The 23,258-nt window shown below is 43.9% G+C and overlaps 1 protein-coding gene across 1 annotated transcript in view; it reads left to right on the forward strand.

Annotated features, from left to right (window-relative positions):
- The window catches only part of DPH1 (diphthamide biosynthesis 1), a 233,998-nt gene that overhangs the window by 194,219 nt on the left and 16,521 nt on the right, over window positions 1–23,258 (forward strand). Inside the window, exons 7-8 of the mRNA XM_066599694.1 lie at window positions 12,319–12,387; window positions 18,083–18,239. Coding sequence (XP_066455791.1) covers window positions 12,319–12,387; window positions 18,083–18,239 — 226 coding nt within the window. The remainder of the gene's footprint in view (window positions 1–12,318; window positions 12,388–18,082; window positions 18,240–23,258) is intronic.

Consider the following 23,258-nt stretch of genomic DNA (forward strand, 5'->3'; position numbering starts at 1 on the left):
ACTGGTTTCCAGGCTCTATTATGCTGTTACATTTACCACTAACTGCTTATTTACGCATGAATGTGGTAAAGATTGCGAAACATCGATGTGTTGTAGGTGGTTTACAAAGAACACCCCTTTTTGCAGGCCTGAAAAAGTCCTTTAGGCTAGTAGTCGGGCAGAGTTTTCAGGAACTGTGAGATAGTTTGTAAAGTCATCCGACTAGAAGCACGTGACAACTGTTCTCACGCAGGATGGTAGTCATTCAGTGAATGGAGGCGGAATGTGACGGAGGTCTCTTCCGGCCGCCTGCCTGAATTCACTACAAACAGGCAGTTCATAGTTTGAATGACTCCTGTTTACACTGAGCAAGAAGTCGCTCGCTAGTCGCTCCCATCCAGTGAGTTGAAATGAAGCTATAGCGTTCTGTTTATTTTTGCTCAGTTCCCTGTCACAGTACAGGACAAGTGCTGTGACTACTGCGGGGAGGCGGGAGCACTGCTGTGACTACTGCGGGGAGGCGGGAGCACGGCTGGGACTGCTGCGGGGAGGCGGGAGCACGGCTGGGACTGCTGCGGGGAGGCGGGAGCACGGCTGGGACTGCTGCGGGGAGGCGGGAGCACGGCTGGGACTGCTGCGGGGAGGCGGGAGCACGGCTGGGACTACTGCGGGGAGGCGGGAGCACTGCTGGGACTACTGCGGGGAGGCGGGAGCACTGCTGGGACTACTGCGGGGAGGCGGGAGCACTGCTGTGACTGCTGCGGGGAGGCGGGAGCACTGCTGTGACTGCTGCGGGGAGGCGGGAGCACTGCTGTGACTGCTGCGGGGAGGCGGGAGCACTGCTGTGACTGCTGCGGGGAGGCGGGAGCACTGCTGTGACTGCTGCGGGGAGGCGGGAGCACTGCTGTGACTGCTGCGGGGAGGCAGGAGCACTGCAGTGACTGCTGCGGGGAGGCGGGAGCACGGCTGGGACTGCTGCGGGGAGGCGGGAGCACGGCTGGGACTGCTGCGGGGAGGCGGGAGCACGGCTGGGACTGCTGCGGGGAGGCGGGAGCACGGCTGGGACTGCTGCGGGGAGGCGGGAGCACGGCTGGGACTGCTGCGGGGAGGCGGGAGCACGGCTGGGACTGCTGCGGGGAGGCGGGAGCACGGCTGGGACTGCTGCGGGGAGGCGGGAGCACGGCTGGGACTGCTGCGGGGAGGCGGGAGCACGGCTGGGACTGCTACGGGGAGGCGCTCCCAGACATTCACCTGACATCTGAAATTGGTTTTTCTCCTGCTTGTTTCTATTTATGCATGAGTATTTAGATGTGGGTGACACTAGATACAATCCACACAGTTGGGCTCTGATGAAATATCAAACACCTAGGACAGCCATAACAAGGTACCGGCATTGCCGTTGTGGTTGTCTGCTTATAGTCTACGGCACCGACTCTTGTATATCTGTAGCATTTTTTTTCTGTAAATGTTATTTGGCAGCTGTATTTTTCCACGCCGTGTAAAGTTTTCTTCAGTATTAACCCCGTGTTTGTGGAGTTATGTTGTTTAGGACTTGTTTAATTCTTGTTCACAAGAAATCTATGTGCTTCGATCCTGTAGTTTCTCATTTTATTTAGTTTTAATTTAAAAGCTTCCCTTGCACTTTTAAGTGTCAGTGTTATTTGTCTTCTCTGTACACACCAGAATGCACTTAATGCATTTAGGAAAGCATGAATCTCCCTATCTTCTCCTCGCTGCCAACTCTTGGCTCTCGATTTTGGCTAATGAATCCTTCTTAGTATGTACTAGTGCTGAATATATTAACCACACATTTAAATTTAATGCAGAAATTTAATGTACAGTAGTATATTGTTTGATATTAATATTACCGCAAGTAACTGCCTTATTTTTTTTTTCAGTTTATGCCGAAGGGTATTCTGAGTTTAACATAAAGCTGCCTCACCCAACTATTTAACAACCAGGAGTACTGCTAGAATCCCGAGATACTTGGGGGTACCTTGATAGAAGTTAGTCACACTCCAAATTTGAGTTCTAGTTATAATATAGGAGTGATCTTGTACGAGTAGGTTAGCACTTATTACAATAAATGAGGTTTTTGCAATTCTCTTGAGATCAGGCAGTGTATTGGAGGCAGTCTGTATACAGCTCTGCAGAATTTGATGCAACTATATAAATAACAGGAAATAACATTAAACTTAGTTTACTTTTACATCCTTGTCATCTTGTATAAAGTTAATGCTCAGTCAAGTACAGACGGAGTTAAAGGGGATGATGGAATAAACACCACTTGTAATATGTCCTGTTAAAGGGATTTGTCCAGAACTAGTAAAAGTCTGCTGTTGTACAAAAAGCACCACCCCGTCTGTCCATGGGCTGTCTGTTATTGCCTCCTATTACCATTTAAGTCAAGAGAGCTAAACTGCAATGCCAGGCACAATCCATAGACGGACGTGGCGCTATTTCTAGACTAGCACCTTGGGGGGGTGGGGGGTGTATAACTTTCGACTGTCTGGCAGCACCTCCACACATGCACATTTATTACTAATCTATCATGGACATTAGTCCACCTTTTCCTCTATCCCCCCCACCCTCTTTTGTTCTGGGACAGAAGTTTGTCCTAAAACCGTAGGGTCTCTTAACCCTTTCCAATCCAATTTGTATCCTGGTTTTCCTAGGGGGATTACACTTTCTCTGTCGTTATACAACTGCGTTGTATGCTGGCTAAACCCAGTACTGCATGAGGTGACACGTTGGATAGGCTCCAACAGCAGAGAGGCTGGCAATATACAGTAAGAGAACCCCGACGGACGTCTTCCAACATCGGAGCTGTACAGATTTAAATCATAATCATAGAATGGTAGAGTTGGAAGGGACCTCCAAGGTCATCTGGTCTAACCCCCTGCTCAATGCAGGATTTACTAAATCATCCCAGACAGATGTCTGTCCAGCCTTTGTTTAAACACTTCCATTGATGGAGAACTCACCACCTCCCATGGTAACCTGTTCCACTCATTGATCACCCTCACTGTCAGAAAGTTTTTTCTAATATCTAATCTGTGTCTCCTCCTTTTCAGTTTCATCCCATTACTTCTAGTCTTTCCTTGTGCTAATGCGAATAGGACTGATTCCTCTGCACTGTGACAGCCCTTCAGATATTTGTAGACGGCTATTAAGTCTCCTCTCAGCCTTCTTTTTTGCAAGCTAAACATTCCCAGGTCCTTTAACCGTTCCTCATAGGACATGATTTGCAGATCGCTCACATCTTGGTAACTCTTCTCTGAACTTGCTCCAGTTTGTCGATGTCTTTTTTTAAATTGGGGTGCCCAGAACTGGACACAGTATTCCAGATAAGGTCTGACTAAGGAAGAGTAGAGGGGGGATAATTACCTCATGTGATCTAGACTTTATGCTTCTCGTAATACATCCCAGAATTGTGTTTGTTTTTTTGGCTGCTGCATCACATTGTTGACTCATGTTCAGTCTATGATCTATTAGTATACCCAAGTCTTTTTCACATGTGCTGCTGCTTAGCTCATAATATCTTAAGACATCAGACAGTGGATTGGAAAGGGTTTAGACGTGTAACTAATAGAGCAAGAAACATACTGCTTTGGGGGGGAAAAAAGAAAAGTACATCAAATGATGTGAACGAGACCATTCGATTTACATCCATAGGCATACCGTACTAAGTTGTACATTCTATCCTTAATGTGGCATGCTCAATCGTGTAAACCGGCGCTCTTTGCTCTACGTAACACCCCTTTAAGAGTTGCTTTCCGCCTCCATAGCTCACATACGAAGAGTTTAATTGAATGTTCCGATGACTTTTATCACAGCGTGGTTGAATAATATTATTTCGGCAATCTATACTTTTCTCCCCCACAGTAAATGTACCACCATAGAAGCTAATTGAAAATGACTTGGGAAAATGAAAATGATGAGAACTCCATTACATGGAAGCGTTTCTCTCCAGCTTGTAATAATTGTGTTATTCCTCATCTGGATGAGTTGAGTGATTTGTGCTTTACCGTTTCGCTAGGAAGCGTAATAATAATTCTCCGTAACATATGCGTTCATGTGATGTCACGAATACTCGGAGAAGGTATACTAGAATATTTATGGGGAAGTCGTGGAGTATAGCTGAGAGCTAGAAACAAGATTGACAATGGTAGGCCTCTCGGGTATTACTGATTTCATTTATTTAGGAGGATAATATGTTTTTCACTCCAGTACCTGCTGATGGTAAAACAAAGAACGGCGTGTTGTACGATTAGCATTGACAAAATAAGTATATGCATAATTTATGTATGATCTGCTCGATTAGCGCGGTGTATTCGGAGAGTAATGCACCGCCACTGCGCTGTTGATATATAAAAATAGCACGGTTAAGTAGCTCTCGGCGATGGAGGAGGCTGCGGATGGGAAAATGTTTTTAAGCTTGCACACTTTTTTCATGTCTGGATCATCTCTCCGCTGCTTTTCTCTGCTGCCATGCGCTCCTCTCATCTTGCGTTTGTCTGTTTCCTGCAGCTTCTCTCCTGGGATCTGTTGCTCTCTGTTCCTACCATTATTTATCGGAGCGCTCCCTGGTTTTCTCGCACTTCTTTCTCCTTCAGCAGATATTTATTTATTTTGTTTGTAATTCAGAGAATTCACACCACATTAAGCATTTTCATTACCTAAAATAATTAGGTGATGGGAGAGGGACGCGCTCTAATTTGCTGTCCTTAAATAAAATTAATGCTCCTGTGATGCTGGCTTTGGACATTTTTCTTCCCCAATTACATTCTGGCCTCCCATCTATTATCTGTCCTGATATACGACTCAATTACTGGCAGCAAACTGCGGGCAGAGGTAGTTACGGCGGAGCACGGAGGGAGAGACGTGGGGTGATGGACAGAGAATGGGGAAGGAGAGCGCCGGGCCCGGAGAGATCCTGATATATACAAAGATACTTGTTTGTAAATATGCAACAATGTTTGTGATGCAATTACGTTATGTTGTCTCCAAAAGAAGGCGCTGAGAAATGGGGCTGTTAATTTGTAATTTGTCATTTATTAGGGCTTTTTCACACGATCGCATTTGTGCTGCATGTTAGGTGTGCGAAGTTAGTTATACACAGTGAATAGAACTCGTTGATTACAGGCGTTTTTTGCGTGCACATTTCGGTTGCATAAAAGAGGCAGAATGTCCTATTTTGGTGTGTGTTACTCCCCAATTGGCCCTTATTACACTTAATTAGCCATTGAATTCCAAAGGAGCATGCCTGTGTTTTTTGTTTTTTTTATGCACGCAAAAGATACTGTAAAATACGCTGACGCGTGCTGAAACGCAACGCCCATTGTGCAAATATGGGCGTAAGTCAGTCTCTTTTGAAAAAACCTAAATACTGAAACGAGGGGGGGCACATTTGGAGATTAGTTGGGGATAAATCAGAAGCGACATCACCAAATTTTAGTTTCCTAAAAAGTAGTAGATGCTTAGCACTAATTTACAGCAGATGTGATTTAGAAAATTAACAGTAAGTAGGGGATTTTACACTGACATGCCAAAAGTCATGGGACAGGAGCTAATAGGAACGCCTCTAGCCCAGTGAAGTGTAGCAACTCATTGATTCCACAATTGGATTGCTGACTTCTGGAGGGATGTTTCGCCGTGCCATCTGGATAGCCACCTACAGCTTTGTAGTATTTGTAGATGCAGGATCTCAGTTGCAAATGGACCTTTCCACCACATCCCATAGATGCTCATGTCGGGCGAATGTGCAGGTCGCACCATTCGTAGGAACTCTAGAATGCTGTCAAACCAATTCTGGACAATTTGAGCCTGATGGCAAAGTGCATTATTCAGTTAGAATCTCCCATTATTTTAAGGGTACAGGAAGTCCATGAAGGGCTGCAAATGGTCACTAAGCAGTGAAACATAGTGGGCACCAATCAATGACATGATTACACACCTCACATCATTATGGAACCCCCACCCACCTGCACAAAGCCTTGTTAACAACTGAGGCCCCTGACTGCATGGGGTCAGCACCAGACATGAACCCTACCATGAGCTTGAAACACTTGGTACTGTGACTCATCAGACCACACATTACCAGTCCCTTGAGGTCCAGTTAATGACCTCAGAAGTTCAGGTGAGGCACTATGTCCAATGTGGTGGTGTTAACAGAGGCACTCTGGTGGGTCTTCTGCTCCCATATCCCATGGAGGCTAACAAATGCCGCAAGATATGCATGTGGAGTCTCCTGCATTGTGTGTGGATGTGAATTGTGCCAAAGTCACTTGTCTTTTTTTACAGGTATTTCTAGCTAGCACCAGTTACAGTCATTAAAGGGGTTTTGTCATTACAACAAAACCCCATCCACTTGCTCGGCCCCACCTAAAATAAAATAAGGCATACTTGCCTGTTCTGGAGCCCCAGGGCACAGCCGAGAGCCGCCGCCGGTATCATCGGCGAGTTCCGGGTTGACGAACCAGCGGAAGTCAGGTGTCGTCTGCTGCCAATCAGAGGCCACAGCATAACTCTACATATGTCACCATACATGCTCCTGGTAAGCATGTACCGTGACTCTGTATCCTCTGATTGGCAGTAGACAACACCTGACTTCCACCGGGCCGTCAACTTGGAAGTTTCTGCCGATTCCGGTGGCGGCTCTTAGCTCCTTCCCGGGCTCCAGGACAGGTGAGTATCCCCTTTTTTTTAATTTTAGGTGGGGGCCGAGCAAGTGGACGGGGTTTCGTTGTAATGACAAAACCCCTTTATGCACCAGTATATGCATGTCTGGGATGATGCGGAATGATGCCATCCTCTGTGAAAGCTCCCTAAGAAACAATTTGAGTTTTAGTATTTTTGAAGGTGCATTAAAAAATGTGCTTCGGCACAATAGTACGTTCTAAAATTAAAATCTACAGCAAGGTCAAAGATACCTGGACTATTCTACTATTAAACACTAATAAAAGGGCTTTTATTAATCAGACGGTGTAACATGATATGAACCCCGGTAAAGCCATTTAGCAGGCATTGATCTGTGCTTGTGAATGGGCTGTAGTGGGTAGGCACCTTTCTCCGCTATAGAGGGCAGACGCTGCCCTTGGATTATTGCACCGATTATCTGAAATTGATTTTTAAATGTGGAATCTTAAAGCTGAATGTCTTCTACCGTGTTCAGAGACTTTGGTGCGGCACAAATAAATGACCTGACTGCTTACATAGAAATAGAAGAAAGTACAATTGCTGTTCTATTCCGCCTATTTTTGGCCTAATGCGGTCATAAATAAAAATGAATAAAAGCCTTGTTTCTGAGTATTCTCTGCTTTTCAGTTACAAAGCTTCAGTCTCATTCTTCACACCTGTAAACACTGTATAAATCAAACTTTCAAGCAGCCGGCTGTTTGTTTGCATGGGCATTATCACTGTGTATGATCGAATGATCCATAGAAGATAATTGGCAACCAATGCAGGCGGGTTATTGACAATTGTGGAGGATCAGAAGGCCACTGTAGAGACCATGACCATAAACACAGTCACATCTATCCTATTGTCAGACTGAGCTGGTGCTAGAACAGATCGATGACTGACATGTCTGACCCCAGCATGTTATATGCAACAGCTGGAATTCGTGATGCCACACGCTTCTGTTATACACCTTAGACATCTAGGATTCTGAAATGTCATGTTATGTTACAGTGATGTGTAGAATATTGTTGAAATACACTTCTAGTTGCACAGTGGTCTTAATCATATCTCCTACTACTTGCATAACACCAGATCCAGGGGTCAGCCTTATAAGTGGTTGCGTAGTCTCTCTGGAGCTGATTGTGTTTACTTCCACATTCCAGAAGCATGCTCCTTGATTATTTGACTTCCTATGAATTGGCTTTTACAGTTGGTGAGTTTCTAAGGTAGAAAAATACACTATCCTGCCAAAAGTAATTCATCACCTGAGCAAGAATCAAAAGTAGTATTTATTTACACATGTTAATACTTAGTGGGACTCCTTTGGCCCTAATGACATTGGATACTCTCCGTGGGATACCTTCTACTAACATCTGATACACTTCAGCTGGTATTTCCCTCCATTCACCCTGCAAATGTCTGTCAAGTTCTCTCAAAGAAAATGGACTCTGTTGATATTTGCTGACCTGATGTTCCTGCTCATCCCAAAGATGTTCAGTGGGTTCAGGTCAGGGCTCTCTGCAGAGAAGTCCAATCATGGAACATTCATATTCTGAAACCAACATATAATGGCGTTGGATTTATGACAATGTAGATGTCTTGTTGGAAGTGTTTTTGACTATTTCCAGAGTATTACCACATTTTCGGAGGGACAGTATTGTCTGGAATGTCCCAATACACTACCATGTTCGTTTCTTGCCACTACAACTGACTAATGCCATGCTACGTAAAACATCCCCAGACCATAACAGAGCCTTCACCATACTCAACTATTGGCACAGCACACACAAGCAAAATGTGTTCCCCAGGCATCCTCCACACCCCGGTACATCCATCTCATGTTCAGATGGCGTTGCTCGATTCGTTATTCCGTAGAATGCCCTTCCATTGCTCAACTGTCCAATGACTACTCTCCATGTACCATTGTTGATTGGCTGATGCACTGTTTTCCAGAGCCTTGTGTGGTGCAGAATGTTAAGGCAGTAGAATGCAGTCCTAAGCTCTTCTCACGACCTGAAGGTTGCAGGTTTAATTCCCATGTGGTTCAGGTAGCCAGCTCAAGGTTGACTCAGCCTTCCATCCTTCCAAGGTTGGTAAAATGAGTACCCAGCTTACTGGGGAGTAAAAAGATGACTGGGGAAGACTATGGCAAACCACCCTGCAAAAACAGTCTGCCAAGAAGATGTCATAATGTGACATCACCCGAGGAGTCAGTCATGCTTGCACCAGGGGACTTTACCTTTACTGCATTCAATGATGGACGACTTGTATGCAGGAGCGTAACCCGTATATCAAATATTGTGTAATTCCTATGGCTGACACCTCCAAGGGTCTCCATCTTATGTAGCATGGTTCAGGACACGACATTCTACCGATAGTAGTGCCCAAATGTGTAAGACTTGTGTGAGTGCATTCCCTGAACAGTGCTGTAAAATGAATTGGCACCATATGAACATTAGGTAATACATCAGAGTAATTTGTTTTGGTAGTGTTGCTGGGAAAGGGGTCTCAATAGGAACTGAAAACTTGCTATAGATATTTGATTTCTATTAGCAGATCTAGCCTAGTTCAGCAGGATCCATTGGCAATCTGTTATTAAGGGGTAGGAAGTATCGGACAGGCTGGATTTGTACCTAACCCATTTCTACCATTTTCCCTTAAAGGGGTTGTCCCGCGCCGAAACGGTTTTTTTTTTTTTTCAACAGCCCCCCCGTTCGGCGCGAGACAAACCCGATGCAGGGGTTAAAAAAGAACACCGCACAGCGCTTACCTGAATCCCCGCGCTCCGGTGACTTCTTACTTACCTGCTGAAGATGGCCGCCGGGATCTTCTCCCTCGGTGGACCGCAGGGCTTCTGTGCGGTCCATTGCCGATTCCAGCCTCCTGATTGGCTGGAATCGGAACGTGACGGGGCGGAGCTACCAGGAGGCGGTCTCCGGCACGAGCGGCCCCATTCAGAAAACAAGACGACCGGACTGCGCAAGCGCGTCTAATCTAGCGATTAGACGCTGAAAATTAGACGGCTCCATGGAAACGAGGACGCTAGCAACGGAGCAGGTAAGTGAAAAACTTCTGATAACTTCTGTATGGCTCATAATTAATGCACAATGTACATTACAAAGTGCATTAATATGGCCATACAGAAGTGTATAGACCCACTTGCTTTCGCGGGACAACCCCTTTAAGCAATAAGCAATAATAGTGGTGTGTTGTAACCGCTTATCCCCTTCCACTCCATTGGAATAACATCCATGTTCATTTGAGCGGACATTGCATGCTATTTGGGTTGTTGAACCAATCAGACCTATTGGAACAACTAAGTGCACTGTATGCTTTAGCAACAAAGACATTGTAACATAGGAAGTTCAGCCATACACTTCTGCTTCTTTAAGGATAATTGGGACACAACCACATTGGTGGTCCAGGTTATAGTTTATATACCCCCAGGTTATAGTTTATATACCCCCATCTCGCATGTGTATGTTAAGGGGGTTTCTAAGTATGTCTTTTTGCAAAGAACGAAGGTTAAATAAATGCTTGTCCATGGATGACTGGACATCACTATGTATAGTGGTCCTTGGATACTATATATGTGTTCGACATAGAGAGGACATTGGAGTTTATACAGAGGCCAGTCAAGGTGACGTTTGTAACAGAGCTCATTATTAGAAGGGAGAAATAGTTTTAGTGAAGAGGCTACAGGAATACCTCATTATTTCTGACATTGTCTATCCAAGGATGCTTAAGGGAAGGAAGATCAGCATCTGATCCTTAATCCTGTATTATACCCGTCTACCTCAATTCAACACTTATTAGTGCTCCGTGATCTTTCCTGCACACAGAACAGAGAGAGAAGGATTAACTGCAGCAGTTCTCCATTGAGGAGATGACTGAATACAGTTCTCCATTAAAAAGAAAGGAACTTAAGATATTTCCACACATTATTTGTATAACATTGGCACCCATGCTAGGGGTGTATGATCGCTGCCAGTCGCCAGAATAAAGAAAATTACAGAAGGCCGTGACTGAAATTTGTGGGGTCCAAAAATATATTTGTATAACATTGGCACCCATGCTAGGGGTGTATGATCGCTGCCAGTCGCCAGAATAAAGAAAATTACAGAAGGCCGTGACTGAAATTTGTGGGGTCCAAAAATATTTCTATGTACGTAAGAACCTCTGGCATGTTGCCTATGTAGAGCGATCTATACTGCAAGAAAGCATAACCGATACTGTATACATGATCTACATCCTAAAGGCTCTTTAGCTTTGAAAGTACATTTTATATAATTTTTCTTAAAGGGGTCATCCCATCAAAAACTATTGATTGTAGTTAAATCCAGGCCAGTTTTTCTGTTTACACTTATGAAAGAGATCCAGTCACCAGTTCTGAGGACGTTAAACCACTGGCGAGTATAGAACCAAAAAGTGGAGCTAATTTCAAAGGTTCCAAATCTTTTCATAGTGGCTAAAGGCAGCATACCTTGAAATATAGTTTTAAAATTCCCCTTGCTGTATGGTAAAAGCCACCAAATGCTCCAATGGGTTGTGCCGGACCATCTCCTTTGCTTGCGGTTTGTGCCATAATCCTGCCCATCTCATTTCTGAGTAACATCTCCTACATCATCTATAGGTTGGTCCAATGTGCCGGTGCTTGGTCACGCTATGCATCCAAGAGAATTTCACTGTCCCATGGATGACGTAGGAGATACTATCGACTTCACTCAGCGAGACAGGATTATGGAGCGAACTATGGACAAGAGATGTGGTCCAGAACCACCATCAGACCATTTGGTAGCTATTACCATACAACGTGGGAAATTTTAAGTCTGTTTTAAAAGATATGCTCCGGTAATCAGCTCCAGTATCGCATCACTAGGACAGACAGGTGTTTTACTTGCTTTTTTCCTCCTAGGCTCCACCTTCCAAAAAACTTCCCATCTCGGGAATTCCATTCCAATGTGTCCTATATATATCAATAAAGCACTCGCCTTTTACACTCATATTTCAAAAATTCCCCATTGTCTTGAAATGCTTTATTCTTCTTTCCAGTTTTATACAGCTTGTTGCCAGGGCAACTGACCATCTCTGCTATGGAGCGGTGGTGGCCAGTGCTTGTACACTTGTAACTCCCTCTGTGTTCATCTTCTGGGTGGCTGGGATCCCAGGCATGGTGCACTAGATCCCACCCCAACACGACCACCACTGTGTTCTATCCTTAGAAGGGCTTCTGAGCAGCATGAAGAACAGCCATCTTGAAGATGGCCACAAGGGGAGTTACAAGCGTGCAAGCATCGGCCACCTCCACTCCATAGCTGGAAGAATGACTCTCCAAGAGAATGGAGCATTTTCGAAATGTGAATGTTATGGGTGGGTGCTTTATTTTCCCACTTAGAAAGCATTGGAATGGAATTCCTGGAGATACAATTACCCAACTAACATCTGATGCACTAGAACAACCCTCAATTCTCCAAGTCACTTTTAGTTACTCAGTGATTTCGCCACCTAGTGATATGACATCACACAATATCCACTTTACATAAACTGGCTTTCTGGTCATAATAAACTTAAGTGTGTACTGGTCTACAGATCTCACTGTTCTCATATGTATAGATATTCTCACATTTTATGACTTTAATATATCTGGTTTGTTTGTAGGTATCTGGGAGATGGACGATTTCACTTGGAGTCGGTAATGATTGCCAACCCAGACACGAAAGCTTTCAGGTATTGGTATTAGGAGTTCATTATCTGTTCCTTTACTGTTTCAGAGATGTCCATACAGAAAATTAAAGCTTAAGCTGTCAGAAAACTTCTGACGTGTCATAGTCATATGTCAGATATTTTGGCTGATGGGTTTCTGAGTGCTGAGGGCCTGCACCAATCGGTAAAAGAAAGGAACAGAAGTACTTATCTTGTTTTATCATGGGAAAACCCATTTTTCTTCCCCAGCACTTTAAGACCAGCTCTGTTAGTTTTGAGGGAAAAGGACAGTACAATTTTGGATGAACAGAGCTTGTTTTACTTTTAATGACCAAGTTTCTTGGCTTTAAAATAACACCAAAAGCATGTCCATAGCCCTTATAGAACTGGAGATACAGCCACTTGAAGCTCAGTCAGGAATACTGAGTTTACAGCCGTCCGTTTCAGTCAGTGTCTGCAGAGAAAAGTCTGCTCTGACCATGTTATTCCCTCCCTCACCCCCTTCAATCAGAGAGCGTATTTGCTCTCTGATTGTCACATATGGGGTTTTCTCCTGAAAAGAAGTGAAATGATGAGGGCTTGCTCATCTAATCACTTCTTTATATAATTTAACCCTGCAGATGCTGCATTAATTGCTGACCATGGCATATAAATGGTTTTACAGAAAAATAATTTAAAAACTCCCCCCCCCCCCCCCCCCACACACACACACACAAAACTTTAAATATTGAAAAAATTGAACCAAAAAAACTACATGTAATTGGTATCACCACATCCATAACAACCCATACTATAAAATATTACATTATTTATCCAGCACGGTAAATTTTGTAAAAAGAAAAAATAACCAAAATAGCAATTTTCTAATCATCTCACTGTCCCAAAACAGGGGATGGGCTGCAGGTCAGACGGCCTCCATTGATTTCAATGAGGCCGTCGACAGCAAAATCTTGCGATTTTTTTTTTTTTTTTTTTTTTTTTTTTTTTTCCTCTGCTCACAGAATACGCAATTACTTTCTGCGAGTGTTAAGTAAAAAGCAATTCTTACATACCTTTCGATGCATGCCATGTGTTGCAGACCCCGACAGTGGATTCCACAATAGAAATCCGCCCGTGTGAGACTGGCCTTATACTAATCGTTTTCGTGGTTCTGCAAATTTTACGTTTGAAACTGGGCTGGAGGTAAGTCCAGAGAGGGTCATGTATATTTATACTCCCCACCTTCCTCCTCCTTCCAGATGCTGATTGGTAGGTCCTTCTGTGTTACTGTGCACATGGAGAGATCTGTCAATCAATGGGTTGGTACAGTACTGTGGTTCACATTTTTAGTAGTTTTCTGGATTTGAAGTAAAGCCACTGTACACCACCTCCCTCCTGTCCAAACATCACTCCGTCCGCGGACTTTGCTCTGCCAACACAGTCAGACTAGACGTCCCCCTAATACGAACCTTACATGCTCGCCTCCAGACTTCACCAGAGCAGCAATAACCCTCTACAACCCTCTACCCCAAGACATCCAGACAATCCATGATGCACGGAATTTCAGACGTGCCCTTAAGACTCTCCTCTTCAAAGAAGCATACCAACTCTAACGACTTGGTCCCCGCCCTCAAACGACGCCCTCCTGTACACTCCCTGCCACATATCTCCTTTAAAACCCCGTCCTGATTGAGCTCGCCATGCATAAAAGTGCTGCGGAGTAAGTTGGCGCTATACAAATAAAGACTATTATTAAAGCAAACTTGTAAAATTGAATTTTATATGGAGATGCCAGGACATTACACAGCCCAGAAGACCACTCGTCTAGCCAGAACCCTCGTAGATCGGCAGTACATAAAGCACTTCGTTTGAGATACATATACAAGTACCAGCTTTATTCTGCACCATCTGTAGGTTACATACTAAACCTACTATTGTTCCATTTAAATATACCGTATGTTCTAGGAACATACTGAACATTATATGGCTTTTTGAACAGTGTTGGATATGACCCTGAAAATGTATACTTGTGGCTGTATTTTACAGGTTTCTATAACTTTACCTCAAGCATCTCTTTATTTTTCATTTTTCTACTAGCAGGGTGAATAGATTTACTCACTTTTGTGCATTTCCTGTCCTTGATGACGAGGATCGGCTACCGATACATCTGTTTATATCCTTGCCTCACATTTCCAGAATAACTCCGAGATGCTTTTTTAAATATTCCACATTTTATCCTCCATAAATAATGTTTATACTGTACCGGACTTGTTTTATGCTCATTCTCAGGGTTTAAAGCATTATACACCAGACTTGTGATATACGGAACATTTCTGATTGGTGCAGGGAACCTGAAGAAATCTTTCTAGGTTTCTGCACCGATTCGCAGTCCGTGTTGGGCCCACCATGAAGAGATATTTTGCCGAGTTCTCTGTATCCGCTTTGTCCTTACTTCATAGCCAGTCAGTATTTGGGTTGGTGTTCCTAAAGTGACTAACTCCTATTCAGATTACACTAAAGATGGATTTGTATTTGGTATATTGAATGCATTGTTAATCTGGGGCTCAGGTAAAGAACACTTAGTTCAGTCTGGTGTACTAAGCACATGGATATTCCGAAATCTAGATTAAGTCTTGTGTGTAAAAGCCCTAGAATCATCTAAAAATGTGCTCAGAAACTTGGATCAAGACACGTTGATGGAGGGATAAGGGTTGAGACATTGGGCCCGTGCTTAGAATCTGCGTCATTCGTAAGTCATGAATTTTCAGGCTTAGTTTTAATTTGTTTTAGAAGATGAGGTGGTGTGAAATTCGAGGATCAGTCGGAAAGGTTTATGTTGTGTCCTACTGTGTAAAATGTACAAGGAAATCGAAGGCTGACTGAGGGCTTTATCTGAGATTTCTCAAAATTGGACAAAGAGCAGATACATGGAGGGAAAAAAAACCACTCTCCTTTTAAATGGCCCGCCGCTCCAGTCCTGTACTGTTCAGCATTTATATAACTGCTACAGCCAATCATTGGCCTCAGCGGTAATGTGTACATGAGCGATATATAACTGCTGAGACCAGGCATTGGCTGCATCAGTCACATGAATATGATGCTATGGCTGCAAGAGCTTCTGGGACCTGAGTGGTGGGACATTTAAAGTGACCCAATGGACTGGAGGGAGGGGGACAATATTACCTGACTATTTGCCACATTTTGCCTTGGATTTGCTGGGGGGGGGGGGGGGGGTTTGGCCCTTCTTCAGACTTGAAAGATCACTGCAGCCCTTTTGGAATACACGATGAACACACTGCATTGGTAGTGCATCGGTAGTCTAGGATACTACACCTGTTCTGATTGGCCGGCTATTTTCAAGTGTGCAGTGCTAGCCAATCAAAGAGCAGTGTGACATGATTGACGACTGATGCACAGTGTGCACCAGGTAGTAAAGGGAGTGCATTGACCATCTTGGAAGGCTGTAGAGGGGATCAGAGAACTGACATATCCACGTCATAGCACCGCAAAGGGAGTTTAAGGTAATATTACTCCCTCCGGTCCTCGGACAAATTTTTTCCCCAAGGTTTTGAGGGTCAACTTAAAATGTGAGTACATTACCGCTGCAGAAAACTTTCAGAACTGGAACAGCAGGACATTTAAAAGGTGAGTTGTTTGGTTTTTTTTTGTTCTTTTAGGTTGTATTCCGATGGGAAGTTGCAATTTTGGTCAGTAACAAACTGACATTTTTTCATGTGATTTTCTTGTGAATGTTACACACGTCTTGCATCTGTTTTCACATTTGGTTTTCAAACGTGTTTTTCACTGCTGTGCACTTTTTTGTCATGTGATCCCCATAGTAGCATTTAAAAAAGAATCGCACTCATATCACATGGAATACAATCGCAGTCTGTTTTTTTTGGGGGGGGGTAACATCCCATAGAAAATAATGGGTGATTCTTGAACAAGAATGGCGCAAAAAAGGAGACATTCAGCAATTTTTCAAACTCAGCCTTATTGATCCAACTGATCCAACTTGATTGACTGGATTCTTTTCCCGTGAGAGTTCTGTCGATCTCCAAATCAGATGGAAATTTTGATTTGTTTATTTTTTAAAAATAGTATATTTATGTTTTTAAAAAAAGTACAAGAATCAGGGTCTGCGAGGACCATGCAGTTCTGCCTTCGCAGGGGGCAACCGGCAGTCACTTGATCGTCGAATTGAATAACGGTAGTAACAGTTCCGCTTTCTCTCTTCACTATATAGCGCTCATTGAGAGATGGCAGAAGTGGTTAAAAACCACTCCTGCCTCCTCCGGGTCCTCAGCTGTGACTAACGATCAAGGATCGGGCCTGTTCCTGCTTGGTTGCAGGAGCTTTAATCCCATGTATTTTTACTATTGGTCGGGATTAAATCCCAGGACCAAGCAACATAAATTTACTGTGCTTGGTCCTTAAGGGGTTAAAAGGAAACTTAAGGAAACTTATTTAACACCCAAAAAATTGTATACATTTTTTTTTTTAAAGTCATTTTTTTTTTGTCCAGTGCCATTTGCTGCACGCTGACCCAAACTTGTTTTGAGCTGATTTCAGAAGGGTGAGGAGATGGCAGACTCTCCTCCTCTTGTACAGATATAGCATCCTCGCCCTGTACTAGTGACAGCTGACGCATTTTGATCAGCACTAATGGTACTTCTGGACTGCCGGTTGGCGGCATTGGGGATTCCATCCACAGACTTGAGTTCTTTTCAGTTGCTGTCGATGTAAAGTGCAGACAAGTCAAGTCCTCCGTAGGAAGAGCTGCTCTTTGTCCGTCTAAACCAGAATTCCATTAATGGCTGATGAATACTAGACATGTAAGGTTTTTGTTTGCAGATCTCATATATTTCAATAGGAACTGCCAACAATCTATATGTATGGACATGCCCAATTGGTTGTATAGTTTGCATGTTAACCATTTTTCCTCCTTTTGTGCACCCCTTCAGAGGTATCTGACTGCCACCTATGCCTTCCTCCATGGAAAGCTGTTAGTCAAGTCGAGATGTTCATGCGGTGTACGGGGTGAAAGCTATACCTATCTTGTATCTATAACCGTCTCGAGGCTTCATGTATATTGTTATTTCATTATTTGGAGAATAGACAGTTTCACCAAAATCTAGTGTTTAAGGTTTTCTTTAGGTCTTTATGTTATGATCCATAGACTGCATGCACACGGGCGGGTCGGATCCAGCAGCGGAATCCGGCCCTGGCAGTAGTGGCGTCCGCTCGTACCTGCTTTCTTTTTCACGGCTCGCTGATGGACATGCACAGTACAGATTTCTTTTTTTAACTCCTGCTTTTCCCGCGGAATCTGAGGCCCGTCCGCAGTGTCAATTTTGGACAGGCCGTGAGTCAGACGGCTTCCATTGACTTCAATGGAAGCCGTCCATGCAGAATCTGCAGGATAATAAGGCATGCTGCAATTTTTTTCATCCGTGAGCGGAAACCGCAAGTGGTTTCCACTTGTGTGCATGCAGAATCACTCTTGCATAGGATGCCATGGGTGGTATTTGCAGCGGAATCCGGAGGCGATCTCCCACTCCGGATTCCGCAATTCAAATCTGCCCGTCTGCATGCACCCATATAGTAAGATTTATCGCCTTAATGTCTTTACATGGGTATGAGCCATATAATGCATAAATCTGTCCTGCTGTCTTCTTTGTCGTTACATAGGTGTGATCTATACTATAGTAACACGGTCTCCCTTTCTGCCTTCTCATAGGTATGACCCCTACAGTAAGGTTTTCTCGCGTGAGTACTACGATCACACCACCATGCAGAAGAATCGCAGTGATGCCATTTCATCTGCCGCTGGAGCGAAAACATGGGGGCTCATTCTTGGTACTTTAGGGAGACAAGGATCCCCCAAAATCCTTGAGGTAAGCACTTTCCTATGTTCTCCCCTGCTATCAACAATCCTGTGTCTCCTCTCTTTATTATTATGCGCACACCTGGCTCTATTTCTTTAAGATGTGCAGGATTCATCTTTATTTAAAATGTGGTTTCTCATTAATTAAAAATCGCTAGAGGATTTGACACTGAAGTGTGTGGTGATGATGACTGAAGTTTGAGAACAAGTTGATTATTTTAAAAAAAAATGCTATTTTTTTGCAACCCTTTCACTGCCAGAGGGCACTACATCGCGCCATTCTACGGGCCTCGGATAACAGTTTAAAAAAAAAAAAAAGCCCCCCTTGCAGGACGGATCATCACTTGTGCATCCCTCTCCTCCTCTCTTTCTTAACGTGAACATAATCCGCTTCCATGAACCTACCTCCCCTCCTCCAGGGAGATACATTTTTAGTCCTTGTTAATCTCAGCAAGGAATTTTTTTTTTCCTTCTCATTTACATATTTCCTTTGCAAATCAGTAGCAGCGGGTCATTTTATCCCCCCCCCCCCCCCATATGCAGATCATTAAACTGGACACATGCACCCGTTTTAATTAATCCTTGCGTGGCATGTAAGTCTCTATCAGAGTGCCAGAGATTACTGGGCGCACTGACTGATGCCAGGGGGGTAGAAGGTGTAGTTGTGTTGGTGTCACGATTTGTGCCGTGGGTTCTGCGAGCAGAGCATATGTGAATGGCGACGAGATGAGAGGTGTTCAGTATGATGGTGCGGGGTATTGGCAGATGGGGTCCGGACTGTGAAGATGATGATGATGATGGTATGAGTATACTTGTCTGTGTAGGTTTGTGGGATGGGGGGGTGGATGGTGGCAGAGGGAATAGTCGCGCCTCTGTATTGGGAATAAGATTAGGTCTGTGTCTATTGCCAGGGTCTTTTGTTTTAGCTCCCAGCAGCACCCTGTCGCGTTCCTGCTAATGAGTATTCCTCTGTCTATCCTGTGTAACGAGGACAGGCCTCATTAATCTATTGGCTGCAATTACAGAACCGCAATTATTATTTGCACTTCTCATTAAATGAACTTGGAATGGTTATTGTTGGTTATTTATCCATCCACTCCCATCCCGGATGGAAAACAGAGGGGCTTAATTAATTTCCAGCCTGGGAATCAAGACGGGGTCTCAACCAGCGGCTCACGCAGAAGGGGCGTTAGACGGGGAGTCATTGTGCAAGCCATAATCTGTCATCCTGGCGCATCCCAGGTAGACGGAGAGGCACATTCTCCTAAATAAAACGTTCTCTCGTCATGCGTATAGAAAGATCTAGCGAAAGATATAGCTCCATTAACCGCTTACTAGCCGGCGATCTCCGCTGGACGCGATGCCACCGGCTGTGAACCCTTTACGACATTAGCACTGGAGGCTCAAGTGAGCTCAGGCGGCACTAAACACAAAGGGAAACCAAGGTGAATGTATGTCTGCCAGAGGCCTGAAGGGGAAACTAAATAAAAAATGTGCTAAAGTACAATTCCCTTCCTGCCAAAAATCAAATTATTTCCATCTAAAGTTATGCAGAACAACAGCGCGAGGACAGATTGTGCGCCGGGTCACAGGGCTATTACTCTTTCTTTGTGCTCGAAATGAGACGCCGTCATTAGAATCATTTACTAAGCGCTACAATCACATCCGAGTACAAAGACCCTAATGGTGCCTGATTGACTGCAGCGCCTGCCTGTGTGCCCACGGTAACATGTGCTTCCACAGTCGCTATGATGGGCATCTCTATTGTACTCAATAGGTAGGACTGGCATTATTTTTCACCATTCCGAGAGACTGCGCTCTACAGATCTATTAACCCTTTTAAGTTGAGGCCAATGTTGGCTTTAAAAAGTCCGAGAACTTCTTCATTTTTAGCCTCCTGCATTACAAATCTCTTCTACGTGCCGTCAAAACTTTTTGCAGAAATTGACCCGTTTTATAGATTTTAAAATCCGCCGCGTGTCAATTTTGTTGCAAATTTCACTCCTTTCAGTGTAGCAGGGATGAAGTCGGTGGTGAATTCTTAGTGAAATCTGCATGTTTCATGTGCAGATTTTTCTGCGGACTCACGATAAGTTTACGGTGGGAAATCCCAGACCCCTAGGTTGTCCAGGATTAGAAAAATAGCAGTTTTTTTTCCCAAAAACAGTGTAGCACCTGTAAACAGGTTGTGTGAGATATTGCATTCACTTCAATGCGGCTGAGCTGCAATATCGGACGCAACCAATGGAGAGGTGCGGTGGGGATTCTGAAAGATAGCAGCCGTGTTTTCGTAATACTGAACAACCACTGTAGGCCTCTTTCACACTGGCGACGGTGATTTTTGCCGCAAGAAAATCGCGGCAAAATCTTGTCTTTGTTCCCGCTGTTTCTCAGCGATATTGCGTTAAAATCACAGTTTTTTTTTTGCAAAAGTCAATAGGAGTTTCTAATGTTATAAAACGCATTGCACCAAAATCACGCTCATGTGATTCGATAAACAAGGGGAAATGTGGGCTACAGAAAATCGCAAATCGCGGCAACATGGAGGATGCCGTGATTTTTTTATTGCAAGATGGCATCAGAGAAAACATCGCTAATGTGAAGGAACCCATTGGAAACCGTGGGCTTCACATACACGCACTTTCTTGCGCTATTGCATCGCAGGAAAATTGTACAACTTTGTCGCCTGTGTTAAAGGGACCTTCATAGGGGCCTTGTGTGGCGCAGAGTGTTAAGGAAGCAGTATGCAGTCCTAAGCTCTAGCTCACAACCTGAAGGTTGCGAGTTCAATCCCTGCATGGTTCAGGTCGCCGGCTCGAGGTTGACTCCGCCTTCATCCTTCCTAATGTGTCTTTTAGTAACCCAGTGCTGACTGCTGACAGGGAATGATAGGAGTTGTTGATTTGCTCCTGTAAGCAGAGTAGAGGGCTATAAAGGCCATGGAGATGTGACCCTCACAGTTCCCATATTATGAAACAAGCAGTGGCACGACTTTGCCTGGCACATTGTATGGGAGCTGTTGTAGCAGTAACTGGTTTGTGGACTCTGCTACAGTAGGTTATTGAAGCTATTTTTGGACACGACTACAGATGCTGCTAAATTTAACTTGACTCTTAATTTGTTACAAGGGTTGACTATTGATAGTCTATCCTGAGGTTATGCCATCACTAGTAGATTGAATGGTGATGACACCCGGGACCCCCACTGATAAGTTGTGTCAGGCTAGTATGCTTTTTGCAGGAAGAAGTGTGTAAGAAGCAGACAGCTCTGTTCCCACTGCAGTGGCCAGGCTTGGTATTACATACAACGTTTCCATTCACTTTAGTTGGAACCTTGCCTGCAATACCAAGTCTACCCATTACAGTGGGAACAGAGCTGTCTGCTTCCTACAGGTACTTGATGTGTTTTATATTAAGCACACCTGATGCAACTAATGAAGCTCTTGATTAATTACATCAGGTGTGCTTGAGAATTCAATACATGATTGACAAATCTGTGGTCTTATGAAGGTTTCTTCAGAAGTCATTAACAGGGGCATTGTGTGCTGAATTTGGAGAAACCACTTGTTATATTAGTTGTGTTGAGCTATTTAAATTGTTATAGTTTGTTTTGTTTTTTTTGCAAATGGCTGAAAGTTTGTAAATTTGGTAAATGTAATTTGCAATAGGAGTTGAATAACTTTGATTGCAACTGTAAGTGATTGTGTGTGGTGAGCACAATTTTATGAACAATTCCATCTGGATTACTACTTTTTGATATTCAGTCCTTTACAGGCACAAGAGTTGGGGAAGGCTGCAAGCTGGCATTTTGTTTAGGTACTTTAGTGACTTAATTGTAGGGACTCCAGACTCTAGGCATTACTACTTGGAATAATTCAGGGGTGTCTTTGACATCACTAGCTCTAGTCGCTCAGAGCGAGCATAAAGGATTGTCTTGAGATTATAACTAGCGGCCACAATGTCCTTCTGAGTCATCTGTTCAGGAGAGACAGAGGCAGTATATAGACCCATCCTAAAGTTTTCAGTTTGTACATTCCTGATACAGTCTGGTAGGAATTTTGTGAAGTACATAGGGGAATTTCCTCCTTAGCCCTTTCATCTGGCAGGGATTTGAGTGTTGGGCTTATCTAATAGGTGTCCTTTATAACTTCTCCTATTGCAGACAGCAGTGATGAGAGACGACTTTTGTAACCAGTTTTGTTACAGTCAAAAACAAGGTGATGTCTGTGGTTGGTGGGCAAGAGGGAATTCGCTGATCGCCTCTGACACACATGAGAAAACAGCACCACATATGCCCACAGGTCAGGCTTGGTGTTGCAGCCTAGCTCAATTAAGTTTAAGCTGCAATACCATGCACAACCTACTAACAAGGGTGGCACTGGTTTTGAAAGTATCATTCATCTGTATCAATAGTTGTCCCTTTTCCATGTAAAAAAAAAACAACTTGTACCTAAAAGCTGTAAGAAGGAGACTTGTCTATCAGAGTTTTTATGCATAAGGCTCTCTAGTGTAATGTTTGTACAGAAATCCACCAAGTTACAATAGTCTCATGATACAATATTCTGAACATACAGTGGGCTTTACTGGGTCATTGTAAAGGTGCTCAAACACAGAAGTGAAAAGTTGACTGAAGCCGCCAATTTCAAGGGGACTAGCCAACTATTTTATGTAGGTATGCTAACTCTCAAAATGCCTGAACCTTTATCTCATGGCAGATATGCTGCCACCAGTGGTGTCTGGCTTTTGGTTATCCCTTCCTCCCAAGAAAATACACAATGAGCTACATTCAACATGCAATGCTACAGACCCTGCTGATCTGCGTGGTTGACTGGAAGATCAACTAATGAGCATGAGCATTTCACTGGTAAAACTGCATGCACTAATTGGCTGTCTAGTAGCGCCCCTGTACAGTACAGTGCAGTACTACATGCCCTGTACTGCTCGTTACCTGTGCTTGGATGAGGGCGGTGGTCCTATGCCATGTCTTTGGTGCATTGTGCTCTGCACATAACCTGAAGAAGCTCCTGTCC

Source organism: Eleutherodactylus coqui, chromosome 4, assembly GCF_035609145.1.
Source record: "Eleutherodactylus coqui strain aEleCoq1 chromosome 4, aEleCoq1.hap1, whole genome shotgun sequence".
Taxonomy (NCBI): Eukaryota; Metazoa; Chordata; class Amphibia; order Anura; family Eleutherodactylidae; genus Eleutherodactylus; species Eleutherodactylus coqui.